The sequence below is a fragment of the Coregonus lavaretus genome (genome assembly GCF_964263955.1).
Source record: "Coregonus lavaretus genome assembly, chromosome: 9".
Taxonomy (NCBI): domain Eukaryota; kingdom Metazoa; phylum Chordata; class Actinopteri; order Salmoniformes; family Salmonidae; genus Coregonus; species Coregonus lavaretus.
This window is the reverse complement of record NC_139996.1, coordinates 57,634,121-57,652,568: the sequence shown is the minus strand read 5'-3', so window position 1 is coordinate 57,652,568 and position 18,448 is coordinate 57,634,121. Positions and strand designations below refer to the sequence as shown.

General features: G+C 45.2%; 1 protein-coding gene across 1 annotated transcript in view; it reads right to left on the bottom strand.

Moving 5' to 3' along the window:
• The window catches only part of b4galnt4a (beta-1,4-N-acetyl-galactosaminyl transferase 4a), a gene marked incomplete at both ends in the record, with an annotated part of 504,007 nt that overhangs the window by 31,399 nt on the left and 454,160 nt on the right, over positions 1–18,448 (bottom strand). The window contains 2 exons of the mRNA XM_084168945.1: positions 2,637–2,746; positions 3,224–3,388. Coding sequence (XP_084025071.1) covers positions 2,637–2,746; positions 3,224–3,388 — 275 coding nt within the window. The remainder of the gene's footprint in view (positions 1–2,636; positions 2,747–3,223; positions 3,389–18,448) is intronic.

Sequence of the window (18,448 nt, the reverse complement as noted above, 5' to 3'; positions counted from 1 at the left end):
CATGTTTCTAGCATGTTTCACAGGGAATACTCACACCCACACACAGACATGCCCACACACAGAAACACACACAATGTGTGACCATCTGTCTACCATCTGTCTACCATCTGTCATCTGTCTACAGCTTATTTGAGCTGTTCTTGCCATAATATGGACTTGGTCTTTTACGAAATAGGGCTATCTTCTGTATACCACCCCTACCTTGTCACAACACAACTGATTGGCTCAAACGCATTAAGGAAAGACATTCCACAAATTAACTTTTAACAAGGCACATCTGTTATTTGAAATGCATTCCACGTGACTACCTCATGTAGCTGGTTGAGAGAATGCCACGACTGTGCAAAGCTGTACTGCTATGCCCTCCGACGAACCATCAAACAGGCAAAGAGTCAATACAGCACTAAGATTGAAATCGTACTACACCGGCTCTGACGCTCGTCGGATGTGGCAGGGCTTGAAAACTATTACAGACTACAAAGGGAAGCACAGCCGCGAGCTGCCCAGTGACACAAGCCTACCAGACGAGCTAGATCACTTCTATGCTCGCTTCGAGGCAAGCAACACTGAAGCATGCATGATAGCATCAGCTGTTCCGGATGACTATGTGATCACGCTCTCTGTAGCCGTTGTGAGTAAGACTTTTAAGCAGGTCAACATTCACAAGGCCGCAGGGCCAGACGGATTACCAGGACGTGTACTCCGAGCATGCGGTGACCAACTGGCAAGTGTCTTCACTGACATTTTCAACATGTCCCTGACTGAGTCTGTAATACCAACATGTTTCAAGCAGACCACCATAGTCCCTGTGCCCAAGAACACTAAGATAACCTGCCTAAATGACAACCGACCCGTAGCACTCACGTCTGTAGCCATGAAGTGCTTTGAAAGGCTGGTCATGGCTCACATCAACACCATTATCCCAGAAACCCTAGAACCACTCCAATTTGCATGCCGCCCCAACAGATCCACAGATTATGCAATCTCTATTGCACTCCACACTGCCCTTTCTCACCTGGACAAGATGAACACCTACGTGAGAATGCTATTCATTGACTACAGCTCAGCGTTCAACACCATAGTGCCCTCAAAGCTCATCACTAAGCTAAGGACCCTGGGACTAAACACCTCCCTCTGCAACTGGATCATGGACTTCCTGACGGGCCGCCCCCAGGTGGTAAGGGTAGGTAACAACACATCTGCCACGCTGATCCTCAACACGGGGGCCCCTCAGGGGTGCGTGCTCAGTCCCCTCCTGTACTCCCTGTTCACCCATGACTGCATGGCCAGGCACGATTCCAACACCATCATTAAGTTTGCCGACGACACAACAGTGGTAGGCCTGATCACCGACAATGATGAGCCTATAAGGAGGAGGTCAGCGACCTGGCCGTGTGGTGCCAGGATAACAACCTCTCCCCCAACGTGATCAAGACAAAGATGATTGTGGACTACAGGAAAAAAAAGAGGACTGAGCACGTCCCCATTCTCATTGACGGGGCTGTAGTGGAACAGGTTGAGAACTTCAAGTTCCTTGGTGTCCACATCACCAACAAACTATCATGGTCCAAACACACCAAGACAGTCGTGAAGAGGGCACGACAAAGCCTATTCCCCCTCAGGAGACCGAAAAGATTTGGCATGGGTCCTCAGATCCTCCAAAAGTTCTACAGCTGCACCATCGAGAGCATCCTGAATGGTTGCATCACCGCCTGGTATGGCAACTGCTCGGCCTCCGACCACAAGGCACTACAGAGGGTAGTGCGTATGGCCCAGCACATCACTGGGCCCAAGCTTCCTACCATCCAGGACCTCTATACCAGGCGGTGTCAGAGGAAGGCCCTAAAAATTGTCAAAGACTCCAGTCACCCTAGTCATAGACTGTTCTCTCTGCTACCGCACGGCAAGTCTAGGTCCAAATGGCTTCTTAACAGCTTCTACCCCCAAGCCATAAGACTCCTGAACAGCTAAACATTGCTACCCAGACTATTTGCATTGCCTCCCCACCCCACCCCACCCCAATCGCCTCTTTTACGCTGCTGCTACTCTGTTTATTATTTATGCATAGTCAATTTAACTCTACCCACATGTACATATTACCTCAATTACCTCGACTAACCTGCTGCCCCCACACATTGACTCTGTTCCGGTACCCCCTGTATATAACCTCCCTACTGTTATTTTATTTTACTGCTGCTCTTTAATTATTTGCTATTTTGATTTGTTTAACACCTTTTTGGTTACTACATGATTCCATATGTGTAATTTCATAGTTTTGATGTATTCACTATTATTCTACAATGTAGAAAATAAATAAAAAATTAATAAATATGCCATTTAGCAGACGCTTTTATCCAAAGCGACTTACAGTCATGCGTGCATACTTTTTTTTTGTGCATGGGTGGTCCCGGGGATCGAACCCACTACCTTGGCGTTACAAGTGCCGTGCTCTACCAGCTGAGCTACAGAGGACCATCTGATTAGTATAAATAAAGACAAACCCTTGAATGAGTAGGTGTGTCCAAACTTTTGACCGGTACTGTAGGTGGACATGCGCACATCCACATGCACATGCACACAGGCACGCACTTATGCATACTCACACACCCACGCACAGTGCTGGAGGGCTGACTTACAAACTGTAGGCCCTGGTATCTGGCTATGGGGAAGTCTTTGACGACGTAGGTCGGGGAGTAGAGACAGGCTGGCAGCACGTTCTCCAGACGAGATGCCTGGATCATAGGGGCTAGAGAGAGGGAGGGAGGGAGGACGAGAGAGAGGGAGAGAGAGAGGTGAGCAAATAATATTTAGAATATGCATATATGAAATGTATTTTTAAAAAGACAGAGACTGCGCTCCACTGTCTATACTAGAATGCATACTCTAAAAACACTTTTCTGAACCAACACTTGCACTTGAATCCCCCCCATTTCTAGCTCTGACTTTGCTAATAGCTACTTTATTGAGGAAAAGTGTACTTACTATGCCTGTGATATGTGGTTGTCCCACCTAGCTATCTTAAGATGAACTAACTATAAGTCACTCTGGATAAGAGCATCTGCTAAAATGTACAATTGCTTCATTGTAAGTGGTATGCAAATGGATACTGGAATAGAGCCATGATGGTGTTTCTAGAAAAATGAAAAATAGGGTAAGATAAAGAGAGAAACAGACCGTCAGAGAGAGATGTGCATGGCTGTCTGGTGCTATACTCTATACTTACTGCTATAGAAAGTGTCTCGGGGGTCTGGTTTGAGCATGTCCGCTCCATGCTGGCTGTTGAAGTGACTGTGTCTCTGTGACTGTTCCTCTACTGATGATGGTCTACTGTGACTGGCCAGGGTCTGAGGGATGTGGTCCACACTGTTCATCTTCAGACTGGATTCATCTAGGACAGAGAGAGAGAGAGGGAGAGGGAGATCAAAAATATATTTGGATTTGTTGAACACCTTTTTGGTTACTACATGATTCCATATGTGTAATTTCATAGTTTTGATGTATTCACTATTATTCTACAATGTAGAAAATTAATAAATATGTGAAATAGAGAGAGGGAGAGGGAGGGACGTACATAGGCACCTGAGCAATAAAGAAACGGAGAAGCTGCACCACCACTTTCAAAATAGGGGTGCAAATGATTTGTAATGTTTTAAGCTAGTCTGTATTAAAATAGATATGTCCATTTTATATATGATATAATAATCAACAGATTGCATTTTGCACCCACTCCCCCTGTCGCCTCAATTTTTGCTTTGCTCGTACGCACCACTGTTTTGGTCCCGTGCAGTTAGAAAGCTAGTTGCACCACTGGTGTTTAAAATGAAAAGACACCTGCAAAATAAAATTGTTTATCTATTGTTTTTAGCTGTTACATTTGTATCGTTGTTTCATGTGCAGTGGTGTTGGTCCATTGGTGTTGTTACACCATTACACCATCATTTGAGCTGCGTGCACCACAAGCAAATTCTTTGTATAATTGGAATTTGCCTGTAAGAACCATGATGAGCATGGACATGTCTGATTCGCAGTAGAGCAGACTCTGACTCTGAGTAGCCTTCCATCAGCCTACCAAAAGTTGCACCTGAGCAGGAAACTGCATGTCCGGTAGCTCGCGGGCTGTCAATGAGTAGCTTGCAAGTAGATAGTGAGAAATAATCAGTAGGCCTAATATTAGATCATTAAATATGTGAAATAATTTTCCTCCCCAAGCAGTTTACAGACATTTAACACCATTATGCATTTTTGCCATCTATTTTCCCAACTTCAATCGGCTAAATGACATTGTTAAAATGTTTACATTCAGTTACAAAGTAACAGTCCTGGCTGGGCGATCTGGTCTCAGAGCATTATGTATTATTCTGTACGTAAATCCGAGGTGCTCCATTCAGTATGATATGTTACGAATTACAATTCGTAGGATATGTTAAAATTTGCGAAAACGTACAATATGTTACGAATTTGCAAAACGTATGATATGTTCCAATTTGTTGTGGCTAACGTTAACTAAGTGGCTAGGTGCCTAACGCTAACGTGGGGTTAGGGTTAAGGTTAAGGTTAGGTTAAAGGGTTAAGGTTAGGGGAAGGGTTAGCTAAAACGGTTAAGGTTAGCATTAGCGTTAGGGGAAGGGCTAGCTAACATGCTAAGTAGTTGCAAAGTAGCTCAAAAGTAGTAAGTAGTTGAAAAGTTGCTAATTAGCAAAAATGCAAACGTTTTCTGTGATGACATTCGAACACGCAACCTTTGGGTTGCTAGAAGTTCACCTTATACATAATAACAAAATGTGCAGGCTGTGTATGAGTAGCTCGTGAATGTTTTTGTTGTTGTATGAAGTAGCCTTTATGAAAGAAAGTGTTGTAAACCCATGCTCTAGCCAGAACTGTTCAAATATGACTCATATTGCAGATTTGGGGCCGCAATTTATGGATATATATAGCTGCAAAAAACAACATTTGATAATGATAAATTAATATGTTTGCAATATTATTTTTATGTAAACATTATCAATGACCGAATTTAAATGCAAAACTCCAGTTTGCATTTTAAAGTTGAGAGTTCTTCTTCAATGCCCTACCAGATAACACTGCCATATTGAGATTGACAATTGTTAATCAAAGTTCACATTTGTAATTTACTACATTATTGTGATCACATTATTTGTGACAAAAATAAGATGAAAATTGCACTTAATGTGCAATTTAACAATGCTTTTTTTTACCTACCAAGTATAAAATTCAAAATCAAATCCTTATTGGGAAATTAAGCAATAAGGCATGAGAATCCGGGGATTATTCAAATCAAATCAAATTTTATTGGTCACATACACGTGTTTAGCAGATGTTATTGTGGGTGTAGCGAAATGCTTGTGCTTCTAGCTCCGACAGTGCAGTAAAATCTAACAAGTAATATCTAACAATTTCACAACATATACCCAATACACACAAATTGAAGTAAGGAATTAACTAAGAATATATACACAACCGCGCAAACGTTTGGGTTCACTTAGAAATGTCCTTGTTTTCTAATTGAATTTTCATTAAATTGATCGGAAATACAATGTAGACATTTTTTATGTTGTAAATGGCTATTGTAGCTGGAAACAGAGTTGCAAGAAAAAGCCATATCTCAGACTGGCCAATAAAAAAAAAAGAATAAGATGGGCAGTCTGAGATATGGCTTTTTCTTTGCAACTCTGCCTAGAAGATCAGCATCCCGTAGTCGCCTCTTCACTGTTGACATTGAGACTGGTGTTTTGCGGGTACTATTTAATGAAGCTGCCAGTTGAGGACCTGTGAGGCGCCTGTTTCTCAAACTAGACACACTAATGTATTTGTTCTCTTGCTCAGTTGTGCACCGGGGTCTCCCACTCCTCTTTCTAGGCTGGTTAGAGCCAGTTTGCGCTGTTCTGTGAAGGGAGTAGTACACAGCGTTGTATGAGATCTTCAGTTTATTGGCAATTTCTGGCATAGAATAGCCTTCATTTCTCAGAACAAGAATAGACTGACGAGTTTCAGAAGAAAGTTATTTGTTTCTGGCCATTTTGAGCCTGTTATCGAACCCATAATTGCTGATGCTCCAGATACTCAACTAGTCTCAAGAAGGCCCGTTTTATTGCTTCTTTAATCAGCACAACAGTTTTCAGCTGTGCTAACATAATTGCAAAGGGTTTTCTAATGATCAATTAGACTTTTAAAGTGATAAACTTGGATTAGCAAACACAACGTGCCATTGGAACACAGGACTGATGGTTGCTGATAATGGGCCTCTGTACGCCTATGTAGCTATTCAATAAAAAATCAGCAGTGTCCAGCTACAATAGCCATTTACAACATTAACAATGTCTACACTGTATTTCTGATCAATTTGATGTTATTTTAATGGACAAAAAAAATACATTTCTTTCGAAAACAAGCACATTTTTAAGTGACCCCAAACTTTTTAATGGTAGTGTACATATATGGACGAGCGTTGTCAGAGCAGCATGGACTAAGATACAGTAGAATAGTAAAAAATATAGTATATACATATGAGATGAGTAATGCAAGATATGTAAACATGATTAAAGTGGCTAGTGTTCCGTTTCTTAAAGTGGCCAGTGTGTGACACTCTGGCTCTAGGACTTGTATATGTGAGCCAGGGTGTATCTCATTTGGTGGTGTTGGGGATGGGTGAGTTTCATTTTGTTTGTATTTAGTGGTGATTGGTTAATGACTCCCAATCGGAGGTAACGAGCCGACAGCTGACACTCGTTACCTCCGATTGGGAGTCATTAACCAATCACCACTAAATACAAACAAAATGAAACTCACCCATCCCCAACACCACCAAATGAGATACACCCTGGCTCACATATACAAGTCCTAGAGCCAGAGTGTCACACAGTGATTTCTAGTCTATGTCTATCGTGGTCCTCTGTAGCTCAGCTGGTAGAGCACGGCGCTTGTAACGCCAAGGTAGTGGGTTTGATCCCCGGGACCACCCATACACAAAAAATGTATGCACGTGTGATTCTAAGTCGCTTTGGATGAAAGTGTCTGCTAAATGGCATATATTATAGGCAGCAGCCTCTAATGTGCTAGTGATGGCTGTTTAACAGTCTTTTGGCCTTAAGATAGAAGCTGTTTTTCAGTCTCTCAGTCCCAGCTTTGATGTACCTGTACTGACCTCGCCTACTGGATGATAGCGGGGTGAACAGGCAGTGGCTCGGATGGTTGATGTCCTTGATGATCTTTTTGGCCTTCCTGTTACATCAGGTGCTGTAGGTGTCCTGGAGGGCGGGTAGTTTGCCCCCGGTAATGCGTTGGGCAGACCGCACCACCCTCTGGAGAGCCTTGCGGTTGCGGGTGGTGCAGTTGCCGTATCAGGCGGTGATACAGCCCGACAGGATTCTCTCAATTGTGCACCTGTAAAAGTTTGTCAGGGTTTTAGGTGCCAAGCCAAATTTCTTTAGCATCCTGAGGTTGAAGAGGCTCTGTTGCGCCTTCTTCACCACACTGTCTGTGTGGGTGGTCCATTTCAGTTTGTCAGTGATGTGTATGCCAAGGAACTTGAAGCTTTCCACCTTCTCCACTGCGGTCCCATCGATGTGGATAGGGGGGTGCACCCTCTGCTGTTTCCTGAAGTCCACGATCATCTCCTTTGTTTTGTTGACATTGAGTGAGAGGTTATTTTCCTGGCACCACACTCCCAGAGCCGTCACCTCCTCCCTGTAGGCTGTCTCGTCATTGTTGGTAATCAAGCCTACTACTGTTGTGTAATCTGCAAACTTGATTGAGACAGCCGATTGATTGAGTTTGCTTGGCCACGCAGTCATGGGTGAACAGGGAGCACAGGAGTGGGCTAAGCACGCACCCTTGTTGGGCCCCAGTGTGGAGGTGTTGTTTCCTACCTTCACCACCTGAGGGCAGCCCGTCAGGAAGTCCAGGACCCAAATACACAGGGCGGGGTTCAGACCCAGGGCCTCGAGCTTAATGATGAGCTTGGAGGGTACTATGGTGTTGAATGCTGAGCTATAGTCAATGAACAGCATTCTTACATAGGTATTCCTCTTGTCCAGATGGGATAGGGCAGTGTGCAGAGTGATGGCGATTTGCATCGTCTGTGGATCTATTGGGGCGGTAAGCAAATTGAAGTGGGTCTAGGGTGGCAGGTAAGGTAAAGGTGATATGATCCTTGACTAGTCTCTCAAAACACTTCATGATGACAGTGAGTGCTACGGGCGATAGTTCGGTGCTTTCTTCGGTACAGGATCAATGGTGGCCATCTTGAAGCGTGTGGGGACAGCAGACTGGGATAGGGAGATATTGAATATGTCCGTAAACACACCAGCCAGCTGGTCTGCGCATGCTCTGAGGACACGGCTAGGGATGCCGTCTGGGCCGGCAGCCTTGCGAGGGTTAACACGTTTAAATGTTTTACTCACGTCGGCCACGGAGAAGGAGAGCCCACAGTCCTTGGTAGCGGGCCGCGTCAGTGGCACTGTGTTATCCTCAAAGCATGCCAAGAAGGTGTTTAGCAAGAAGCAAGATGTGGCTGGTTTTCCTTTTGTAGTCTGTGATTGTCTGTAGACCCTGCCACATACGTCTCATATCTGAGCCGTTGAATTGCGACTCCACTTTGTCTCTATACTGACATTTTGCTTGTTTGATTGCCTTGCGAGTGAATAACTACACTGTTTGTATTCTGCCATATTCCTAGTCAGCTTGCCATGGTTAGCGCTTTCAGTTTCGCTCGAATGCTGCCATCCATCCATGGTTTTTGGTTAGGGTAGGTTTTAATAGTCACAGTGGGTACGACATCTCCTATACATGTCCTGCTAAACTCAGTTACCGTATCAGTGTATTCGTCTAAATTATTTCCGCAAACTACGCTGAACATATCCCAGTCCGCGTGATCAAAACAATCCTGAAGCGTGGATTCCGATTGGTCAGACCAGCGTTGAATAGTCCTTAGCACAGGTACTTCCTGTTTGAGTTTCTGCCTCTAGGAAGGGAGAAGCAAAATGGAGTCGTGGTCAGATTTGCCGAAAGGAGGGCGGGGGAGGGCCTTGTAAGCATCCTGGAAGTTTGAATAACAGTGGTTGAGTGTTTTAGCAGCGCGAGTACTACTGTCGATATGTTGATAGATCTTCGGCAGCCTAGTCCTCAAATTTGCTTTGTTAAAATCCCCAGCTACAAAAAATGCAGCCTCAGGATACTGTATGTGGTTTCCAGATTGCATAAAGTCCAGTGAAGTTCTTTGAGGGCCGTCATGGTATCGGCTTGAGGGGGGATATAAACGGCCGTGGCTATAACGGAGGAAAATTGTCTTGGGAGATAATACGGTCGGCATTTGATTGTCAGGTATTCTAGGTCAGGTGAACAAAAGGACTTGAATTCCTGTATGTTACTACAATTAAACGATGAGTCGTTAATCATGAAACACACACCTCCGCCCTTCTGCTTCCCGGATAGATATTTATTTCTGTCTGTGCGATGAACTGTGAATCCCTCTGGCTGGACTGATTTCGACAGAATATCCAGAGAAAGCCATGTTTCCGTGAAACAAATTATGTTACAGGCCCTGATGTCTCTCTGGAAAGAAATCCTTGCCCTGAGCTCATCAACTTTGTTATCCAAAGACTGAACATTAGCGAGTAATATACTCGGAAGCTGTGCGTGGTGTATGCGCCTCCTAAGTCGAACCAGCAGGCCGCCTCGAGTGCCTCTCCTCGGCCGGCCTCTGGAATCAATCAATCAATCAAATTATTTATAAAGCCCTTTTTACATCAGCAGATGTCACAAAGTGCTATACAGAAACCCAGCCTAAAACCCCAAACAGAATGCAATGCAGATGTAGAAGCACGGTGGCTAGGAAAAACTCCCTAGAAAGGCAGAAACCTAGAGAGGAACCAGGCTCTGAGGGGTGGCCAGTCCCCTTCTGGCTGTGCCGGGTGGAGATTAAACATGGCCATTAAGGCCAGATTTTTCTCCAAGATGTTCAAACATTCATAGATGACCAGCAGGGTCAAATAATAATCACAGTGGTTGTAGAGGTTGCAACAGGTCAGTACATCAGGAGTAAATGTCACTTGGCTTTTCATAGCCGGGTTGAAAAAGCAGGTGCGGTAGAGAAAGAGAGTTGAAAACAGCAGGTCTGGGACAAGGTAGCACGTCCGGTGAACAGGTCAGGGTTCCATAGCCGCAGGCAGAAGAGTGGAAATTGGAGCAGCAGCACGACCAGATGGACTGGGGACAGCAAGGAGTCATCAGACCAGGTAGTCCTGAGGCATGGTCCTAGGGCTCAGGTCCTCCGGAAGGGGAGGGAGAGAGAGAGAATTAGAAGGAGCATACTTAAATTCACACAGGACACCGGATAAGACAGGAGAATAACACCAGATATAACAGACTGACCCTAGCCCCCTGGCACATAGACTATTGCAGCATAAATACTGGAGGCTGAGATAGTGGAGGTCGGGAGACACTGTGGCCCCGTCCGATGATACCCCCGGACAGGGCCAACCAGGTAGTATATAACCCCACCCAAAGCACAGCCCCCACACCACCAGAGGGATATCAACAGACCACCAACCTACTACCCTGAGACAAGGCTGAGTATAGCCCACAAAGATCTCCTCCACTGCACGAGCCCGAGGGGGCGACAAACCGGACAGGAAGATCACGTCAGTGACTCAACCCACTCAAGTGACGGAGATCTCCTAGGGATGGCATGGAAAGCACCAGTAAGCCAGTAACTCAGCCCCCGTAATACGGTCAGAGGCAGAGAATCTCAATGGAGAGACAGGAACCGGCCAGGCAGAGACAGCAAGGGCGGTTTGTCGTTCCAGTGCCTTTCCGTTCACCTTCGCACCCCTGGGCCAGACTACACTCAATCATAGGACCTACTGAAGAGATTAGTCTTCATTAAAGACTTAAAGGTCGAGATCAAGTCTGCGTCTCTCACATTTATAGGCAGACCATTCCATAAAACTGGACCTCTATAGGAGAAAGCCATGACTCCAGCTGTTTGCTTAGAAATTCTAGGGACAATAAGGAGGCTTGCGTCTTGTGACTGTAGCGTACGTGTAGGTATGTACGGCAGGACCAAATCGGAGAGATAGGTAGGAGCAAGCCCATGTAATGCTTTGTAGGTTAACAGGAAGCCAGAGGCTAGCACTGGAGTAATATGATCAAATATTTAGGTTCTAATCAAGATTCTAGCAGCCGTGTTTAGCACTAAACAAAGTTTATTTAGTGCTTTATCCGGGTAGCCGGAGAGTAGAGCATTGCAATAGTCTAATCTAGAAGTGACAAAATAATGTATTTGCTTTTCTGCATCATTTCTGGACAACATGTTTCAGAGTTTTGCAATGTTACGAAGATTGAAAAAAGCTGTCCTTGAAATATTCTTGATAAGTTCGTGTCCAGAGTAACGCCGAGGTCCTTCACAGTTTTTTATTTGAGACGACTGTACAACATTCAAGATTAATTGTCAGATCCAACAGAATATCTCTTTGATTCTTGGGACCTAGAACTAGCATCTCTGTTTTATCCGAATTTAAAAGTAAAAAATGTGCCGCCATCCACTTCCTTATGTCTGAAACACAGGCTTCCAGGGTAGGCAATTTTGGGGCTTCACCATGTTTCATCGAAATGTACAGCTGTGTGTCATCCGCATAGCAATGAAAGTTTACATTATGTTTCCGAATGACATCACCAAGAGGTAAAATATATAGTTAAAACAATAGTGGTCCTAAAATGGAACCTTGAGGAACACCGAAACGTACAATTGATTTGTCAGAGGACAAACCAACCACAGAGACAAACTGATATCTTTCCGACAGATAAGATCTAAACCAGGCAAGAACTTGTCCGTGTAGACCAATTAAGGTTTCCAATCTCTCCAAAATAATGTGGTGATCGATGGTGTCAAAAGCAGCACTAAGGTCTAGGAGCACGAGGACAGATGCAGAGCCTTGGTCTGACGCCATTAAAAGGTCCTTTACCACCTTCACGAGTGCAGTCTCAGTGCTATGATGTGTCCTCTGGGTCTAAACCCAGACTGAAGTGTTTCGTATACATTTTTTGTCTTCAAGAAGGCAGTGAGTTGCTGCACAACAGCTTTTTCTAAAATGTTTGAGAGGAATGGGAGATTTGATATAGGCCAAAGGTTTTTTACATTTTCTGGGTCAAGGTTTGACTTTTTCAAGAGAGGCTTTATTACTGCCACTTTTAGTAAGTGTGGTACACATCTGGTGGATAGGGAGACAATTATTATGTTCAACATAGGAGGGCCAAGCACAGGAATTAGCTCTTTCAGTAGTTTAGTTGGAATAGGGTCCAGTATGCAGCCATGACTATTTTCATGAATGTGTCAAGAAATATAAGATTAAAAAACTTGAGTGTCTCCATTGATCCAAGGTCCTGGAAGTTTTGTGCAGACACAGGACAGCTGAGCTTTGGAGAAATACGCAAATTCAAAGAGAAGTCCGTAATTTGCACTGTTCAAACTTCCAGTTTGGTGGAGCGCCATTTCCGTTCCAATTTTCTGGAGGCTTGCTTCAGGGCTCGGGTATTTTCTGTATACCAGGGAGCTAGTTTCTTGTGACAAATGTTTTTTGTTTTTAGGGGTGCGACTGCATCTAGGGTATCAAGCTGAACCCTGGCAAGACGGAGCTGCTCTTCCTCCCGGGGAAGGACTGCCCGTTCCATGATCTCGCCATCACGGTTGACAACTCCGCTGTGTCCTCCTCCCAGAGTGCGAAGAGCCTAGGCGTGACCCTGGACAACACCCTGTCGTTCTCCGCCAACATCAAGGCGGTGACCCGCTCCTGCAGGTTCATGCTCTACAACATTCGGAGAGTGCGACCCTGCCTTACACAGGAAGCGGCGCAGGTCCTGGTCCAGGCACTTGTCATCTCCCGTCTGGACTACTGCAACTCGCTGTTGGCTGGGCTCCCTGCCTGTGCCATTAAACCCCTACAACTCATCCAGAATGCCGCAGCCCGTCTGGTGTTCAACCTTCCCAAGTTCTCTCACGTCACCCCCCTCCTCCGCACACTCCACTGGCTTCCAGTTGAAGCTCGCATCCGCTACAAGACCATGGTGCTTGCCTATGGAGCAGTGAGGGGAACGGCACCTCTGTACCTTCAGGCTCTGATCAGTCCCTACACCCAAACGAGGACATTGCGTTCATCCACCTCTGGCCTGCTGGCTCCCCTTCCTCTGCGGAAGCATAGCTCCCGCTCAGCCCAGTCAAAACTGTTCGCTGCTCTGGCACCCCAATGGTGGAACAAGCTCCCTCACGACGCCAGGACAGCGGAGTCACTGCTTATTTATTTTTTATCTGTTATTTTTTTTTAAAATTTATACTTGAATTTACCTGAATTATTTTAATTTAAGCTATTTTGTAATTCATTAAAGATGATTATTTTGTATTTTTGTCTGTCTGATTGTTGTCTTGTGTTAAAAAATAAATCAGACGTTACTCAACAGTTACTCAGTACTTGAGTAGTTTTTTCACCAAGTACTTTTTTACTCTTACTCAAGTAATTATTTGGATGACTACTTTTTACTTTTACTTGAGTCATATTATTCTGAAGTAACAGTACTTTTACTTGAGTACAATTTTTGGCTACTCTACCCACCTCTGGGCCTACATTAAAATGCAATCAAAATGCAAACAATACAGTTCTAAAAATGTAATACGCTTTTGTTTATAATCAGTGGTTGTTTGTCTTATCTCGATTGCCCATTACATCACTGGGTATTGTCATTATAGCAACCTTGGATCTCGACAAGGTGTTGGGTTGACAAGAAGACGAGAGGGGAGAAGAGAAGAGACGATACAAAACGAAATGAGGCAAGTCAAGGCAAGGAGATGCAGGACGAGGAAAGGAAAGGAGAGATGGACGAGAGGAGAAGAGAAGAGAGGTGAGACGAGAGGGTATACTTACACCAATCAATGGTGGGGCAGGAAGGGGCAAGTGCCAGTGATTTATAGAGTGTCAGTAGCAAGACCTGATAGGAGGAATGCTTTATAATTAACAGGGCAGCCCAAGTCGTTTTTTCCCCCCCACAGGATTGTGGGTAAAGCAGAGGGGTACTGTATGAAGCATTTTCTCGGGGGAGAAAGTAAGAGAAAGTGTGTGTGTGTGTGTGAGAGAGAGAGAGAGAGGGAGAGACCCAATGAAGGGTAGCTGTTGGTAAAGGATTAGCTTGATTGAATAAATGCAAAAAGCTGGCAGGTGTCCCCCCACCTCCTGCTTGTTTCACCTGCTCTTGGCGCCATGTGCTGAAGGGCAGGTTCAGGGAGTGTGTGTGTGTGTGTGTGTGAGTTTGGACTGAGGGATAGAGCTGGATGAGAAAGGCTTGGCAAGAGAGAGTTCACATTGAGTTGAGCATCAGTTTCAGAGCCGGAGAGTGACTTCAGTGTGTGTGTGTGTGTGTGTGTGTGTGTGCGCTGCATACTGTAACAGCTGGGCCCTTCCTGAGCCAAGAAGAAGCAGTGAGGTATAAGTGCAAAAAATCAGTAGGGCACTTCATTAAGTTTGCACCAACGACACGCACACACGCACACATGCACACACACTTCCCTTATCACTTATTTGATGGAGCGGTCAGAATGGAGAGGATTAACAGGATGCCAGCCTCTTACATCATGGTTGCCAAGCGAACAGTTGCTAGGCAACAATCTGCCTCTGAGACCCAGTGATATGAAACTTGTTAGTTATCGTTAATGATCTTGAGATCATAGATTCATCGACCTTCCGTTACAGCGCTGGAATAAAGTGTTTTCATACGGGGTGTTAAGTTTCAAATGCCTGTCTTAAAATTAAGGTATTGGAAAACTTTGGACATCCATGGTGACGCTCGATGCTTCTAAGGGGGCCAAGGGACTGTAACATACTCTGTTTCACGGAATCATGGCTCACTCCGGATATACTGTCCCCGTCCATACGGCCAGCAGGGTTCTCCGTATATCATGGGGACAGGAAGAAGTAACTCCGGGAAAAAGAAAGGCAGAGGTGTATGTTTCATGATTAGCTACTCATGGTGTGATTGTGGTAACGTACAGGAACTCAAGTCCTTTTGTTCTCCCAATATGAAATAACTCACTATCAAACGGCGACCGCATTATCTCCAGAGAGAATTATCTTCGTTCATCGTCACGGCCGTGTATATTCCCCCTAAAACAGACACCGACTGCGACGTCGCTCAAGGAACTACATTGGAAACTGGAAACCGCATATCCTAAGGCCGCATTTATCGTAGCTTGGGACTTTAATAATACAAATCTGAGGAAAAGTTTTATCAACACATCACCTGTGCTACTCGCTCATTAAGAATTATTGACAATTGCTACTCCCCCTTCTGGGACGGCCAAATCAGATCACGCCTCTAATCTGCTCCTTCCTTCCTATAGGAAGAAACTTAATCAGGAAGTACCCGTGATAAGGACTGTTTACATCATTTAGCAGACGCTCTTATCCAGAGGGCATACATTTTCATACTGGTCCCCCGTGGAAATCGAACCCACAACCCTGGCGTTTCAAGCGCCATGCTCTATCAACTGAGCCACATGGGACTTCACGATGGTCTGACCAATCGGAATCTATGCTTCAAGAATGTTTTGATCACGTGGACTGGGATATGTTCCGGGTTGCCTCTGAGAATAACATTGACGTATACACTGACTCAGTGACTGAGCTCATCAGGAAGTGCATAGAGGATGTTGTTCCCACTGTTACGATTAGAACATGGATAGGGTGAACCCCTGCATTTAACCATGGCAAGGTTACTGGGAACATGGACGTGTACAAAAAGTCCAGCTATGCCCTCTGTCAGGCAGTCAAACAGGCAAAAGGTTAGTACAGATACAAAGTGAAGGGCTCAGACACAAGTATGTGGAAGTGAGTAAGACATTTAAGCGTGTTAACCCTCACAAGGCTGCCGGCCCAGATGGCATCGTTCTCAGAGCATGTCCAGAACAGCTGGCTGGAGTGTTTACGAACATATTCAATCTGTCCCTATCCCAGTCTGTTGTCCCCACTTGTTTCAAGATGTCCACCATTGTTCCTGTACCCAAGAAAGCGAAGGTAACTGAACTAAATGACTATCGCCCCTTAGCACTCACTTCTGTCATCATGAAGTGCTTTGAGAGGCTAGTTAAGGATCATATCACATCCACCTTACCCGACACCCTAGACCCACTACAATTTGCATACCACAGATGACGCAATCACCATCGCACCGCACACTGCCCTTTCAAATCTGGACAAGAGGAATACCTAGATTGAGGGAAAAAAATATTTGATCCCCTGCTGATTTTGTACGTTTGCCCACTGACAAAGAAATGATCAGTCTATAATTGTAATGGTAGGTTTATTTGAACAGTGAGAGACAGAATAACAACAAAAAAATCCAGAAAAACGCATGTCAAAAATGTTATAAATGTATTTGCATTTTAATGAGGGAAATAAGTATTTGACCCCCTCTCAATCAGAAAGATTTCTGGCTCCCAGGTGTCTTTTATACAGGTAACGAGCTGAGATTAGAAGCACACTCTTAAAGGGAGTGCTCCTAATCTCAGCTTGTTATCTGTATAAAACACACCTGTCCACAGAAGCAATCAATCAATCAGATTCCAAACTCTCCACCATGGCCAAGACCAAAGAGCTCACAAAGGATGTCAGGGCAAAGATTGTAGACCTGCACAAGGCTGGAATGGGCTACAAGACCATCGCCAAGCAGCTTGATGAGAAGGTGACAACAGTTGGTGCGATTATTCGCAAATGGAAGAAACAAAAAATAACTGTTGATCTCCCTCTGCCTGTGGCTTCATGCAAGATCTCACCTCGTGGAGTTGCAATGATCATGTGAACGGTGAGGAATCAGCCCAGAACTACACGGGAGGATCTTGTCAATGATCTCAAGGCAGCTGGGACCATAGTCACCAAAAAAAGAATTGGTAACACACTACGCCGTGAAGGACTGAAATCCTGCAGCGCCGCAAGGTCCCCCTGCTCAAGAAAGCACATATACAGGCCCGTCTGAAGTTTGCCAATGAACATCTGAATGATTCAGAGGAGAACTGGGTGAAAGTGTTGTGGTCAGATGAGACCAAAATGGAGCTCTTTGGCATCAACTCAACTCGCCGTGTTTGGAGGAGGAGGAATGCTGCCTATGACCCCAAGAACACCATCCCCACCGTCAAACAGGTGTTTTTCTATTAAGGGGACAGGACAACTTCCCGGCATCAAAGGGACGATGGACGGGGCCATGTACCGTCAAATCTTGGGTGAGAACCTCCTTCCCTCAGCCAGGGCATTGAAAATGGGTCGTGGATGGGTATTCCAGCATGACAATGACCCAAAACACACAGCCAAGGCAACAAAGGAGTGGCTCAAGAAGAAGCACATTAAGGACCTGGAGTGGCCTAGCCAGTATCCAAACCTTAATCCCATAGAAAATCTGTGGAGGGAGCTGAAGGTTCGAGTTGCCAAACGTCAGCCTCGAAACCTTAATGACTTGGAGAAGATCTGCAAAGTCATGTTTTGCAGAGGGGTCAAATACTTATTTCCCTTATTAAAATGCAAATCAATTTACAACATTTTTGACATGCGTTTTTCTTGATTTTTTGGTTGTTATTCTGTCTCTCACTGTTCAAATAAACCTACCATTAAACTTATAGACTGATCATGTCTTTGTCAGTGGGCAAACGTCCAAAATCAGCAGGGGATCAAATACTTTTTTCCCTCATTGTATGTAACAATAATGTTCATCGACTACAGCTCAGCCAACAGGGTTTTGGACTTTCTGACGTGCGGACCCCAGGTGGTGAAGGTAGAAAACAACACCTCCCCTACACTGATCTTCAACACGGGGCCCCACAACGGTGCATGCTAAGCCCCCTCCTGTACTCCCTGTTCACCCATGACTGCGTGGCCACGCACGTCTCCAACTCAATCATCCAGTTTGCAGATGACACCACAGTGATAGGCCTGATTACCAACAACAACGAGACAAGCCTACATGGAGGAGGTGAGGGCCTTGATGGAGTGGTGCCAGGAAAATAACCTCTTCCTCAACGTCAACAAAACGAAGGAGCTGATCGGGGACTTCAGGAGACAGCAGAGGGAGCATGCGCCCATCCACATCGACGGAGAGAGTGAAAAGCTTCAAGTTCCTCGGCGTGCCCATCACTGACAACCTGAAATGGTCCAAGCACACAGACAGTGTAGGGAAGAAGGCGCAATAGCACCTCCTCAACCTCAGGAGGCTGAAGAAATCTGGCTTGGTCCCTAAGACCCTCACAAACTTCTACAGATGCATCATTGAAAGCATCCTGTCGGGCCATAAAACCGCTAGGTGACTGCATCATCCGCAACCACAGGGCTCTCCAGAGGGTGGTGCGGTCAGACCAACGCATCACCGGGGGCACACTGCCTGCCCTCCAGGACATCTACGGTGC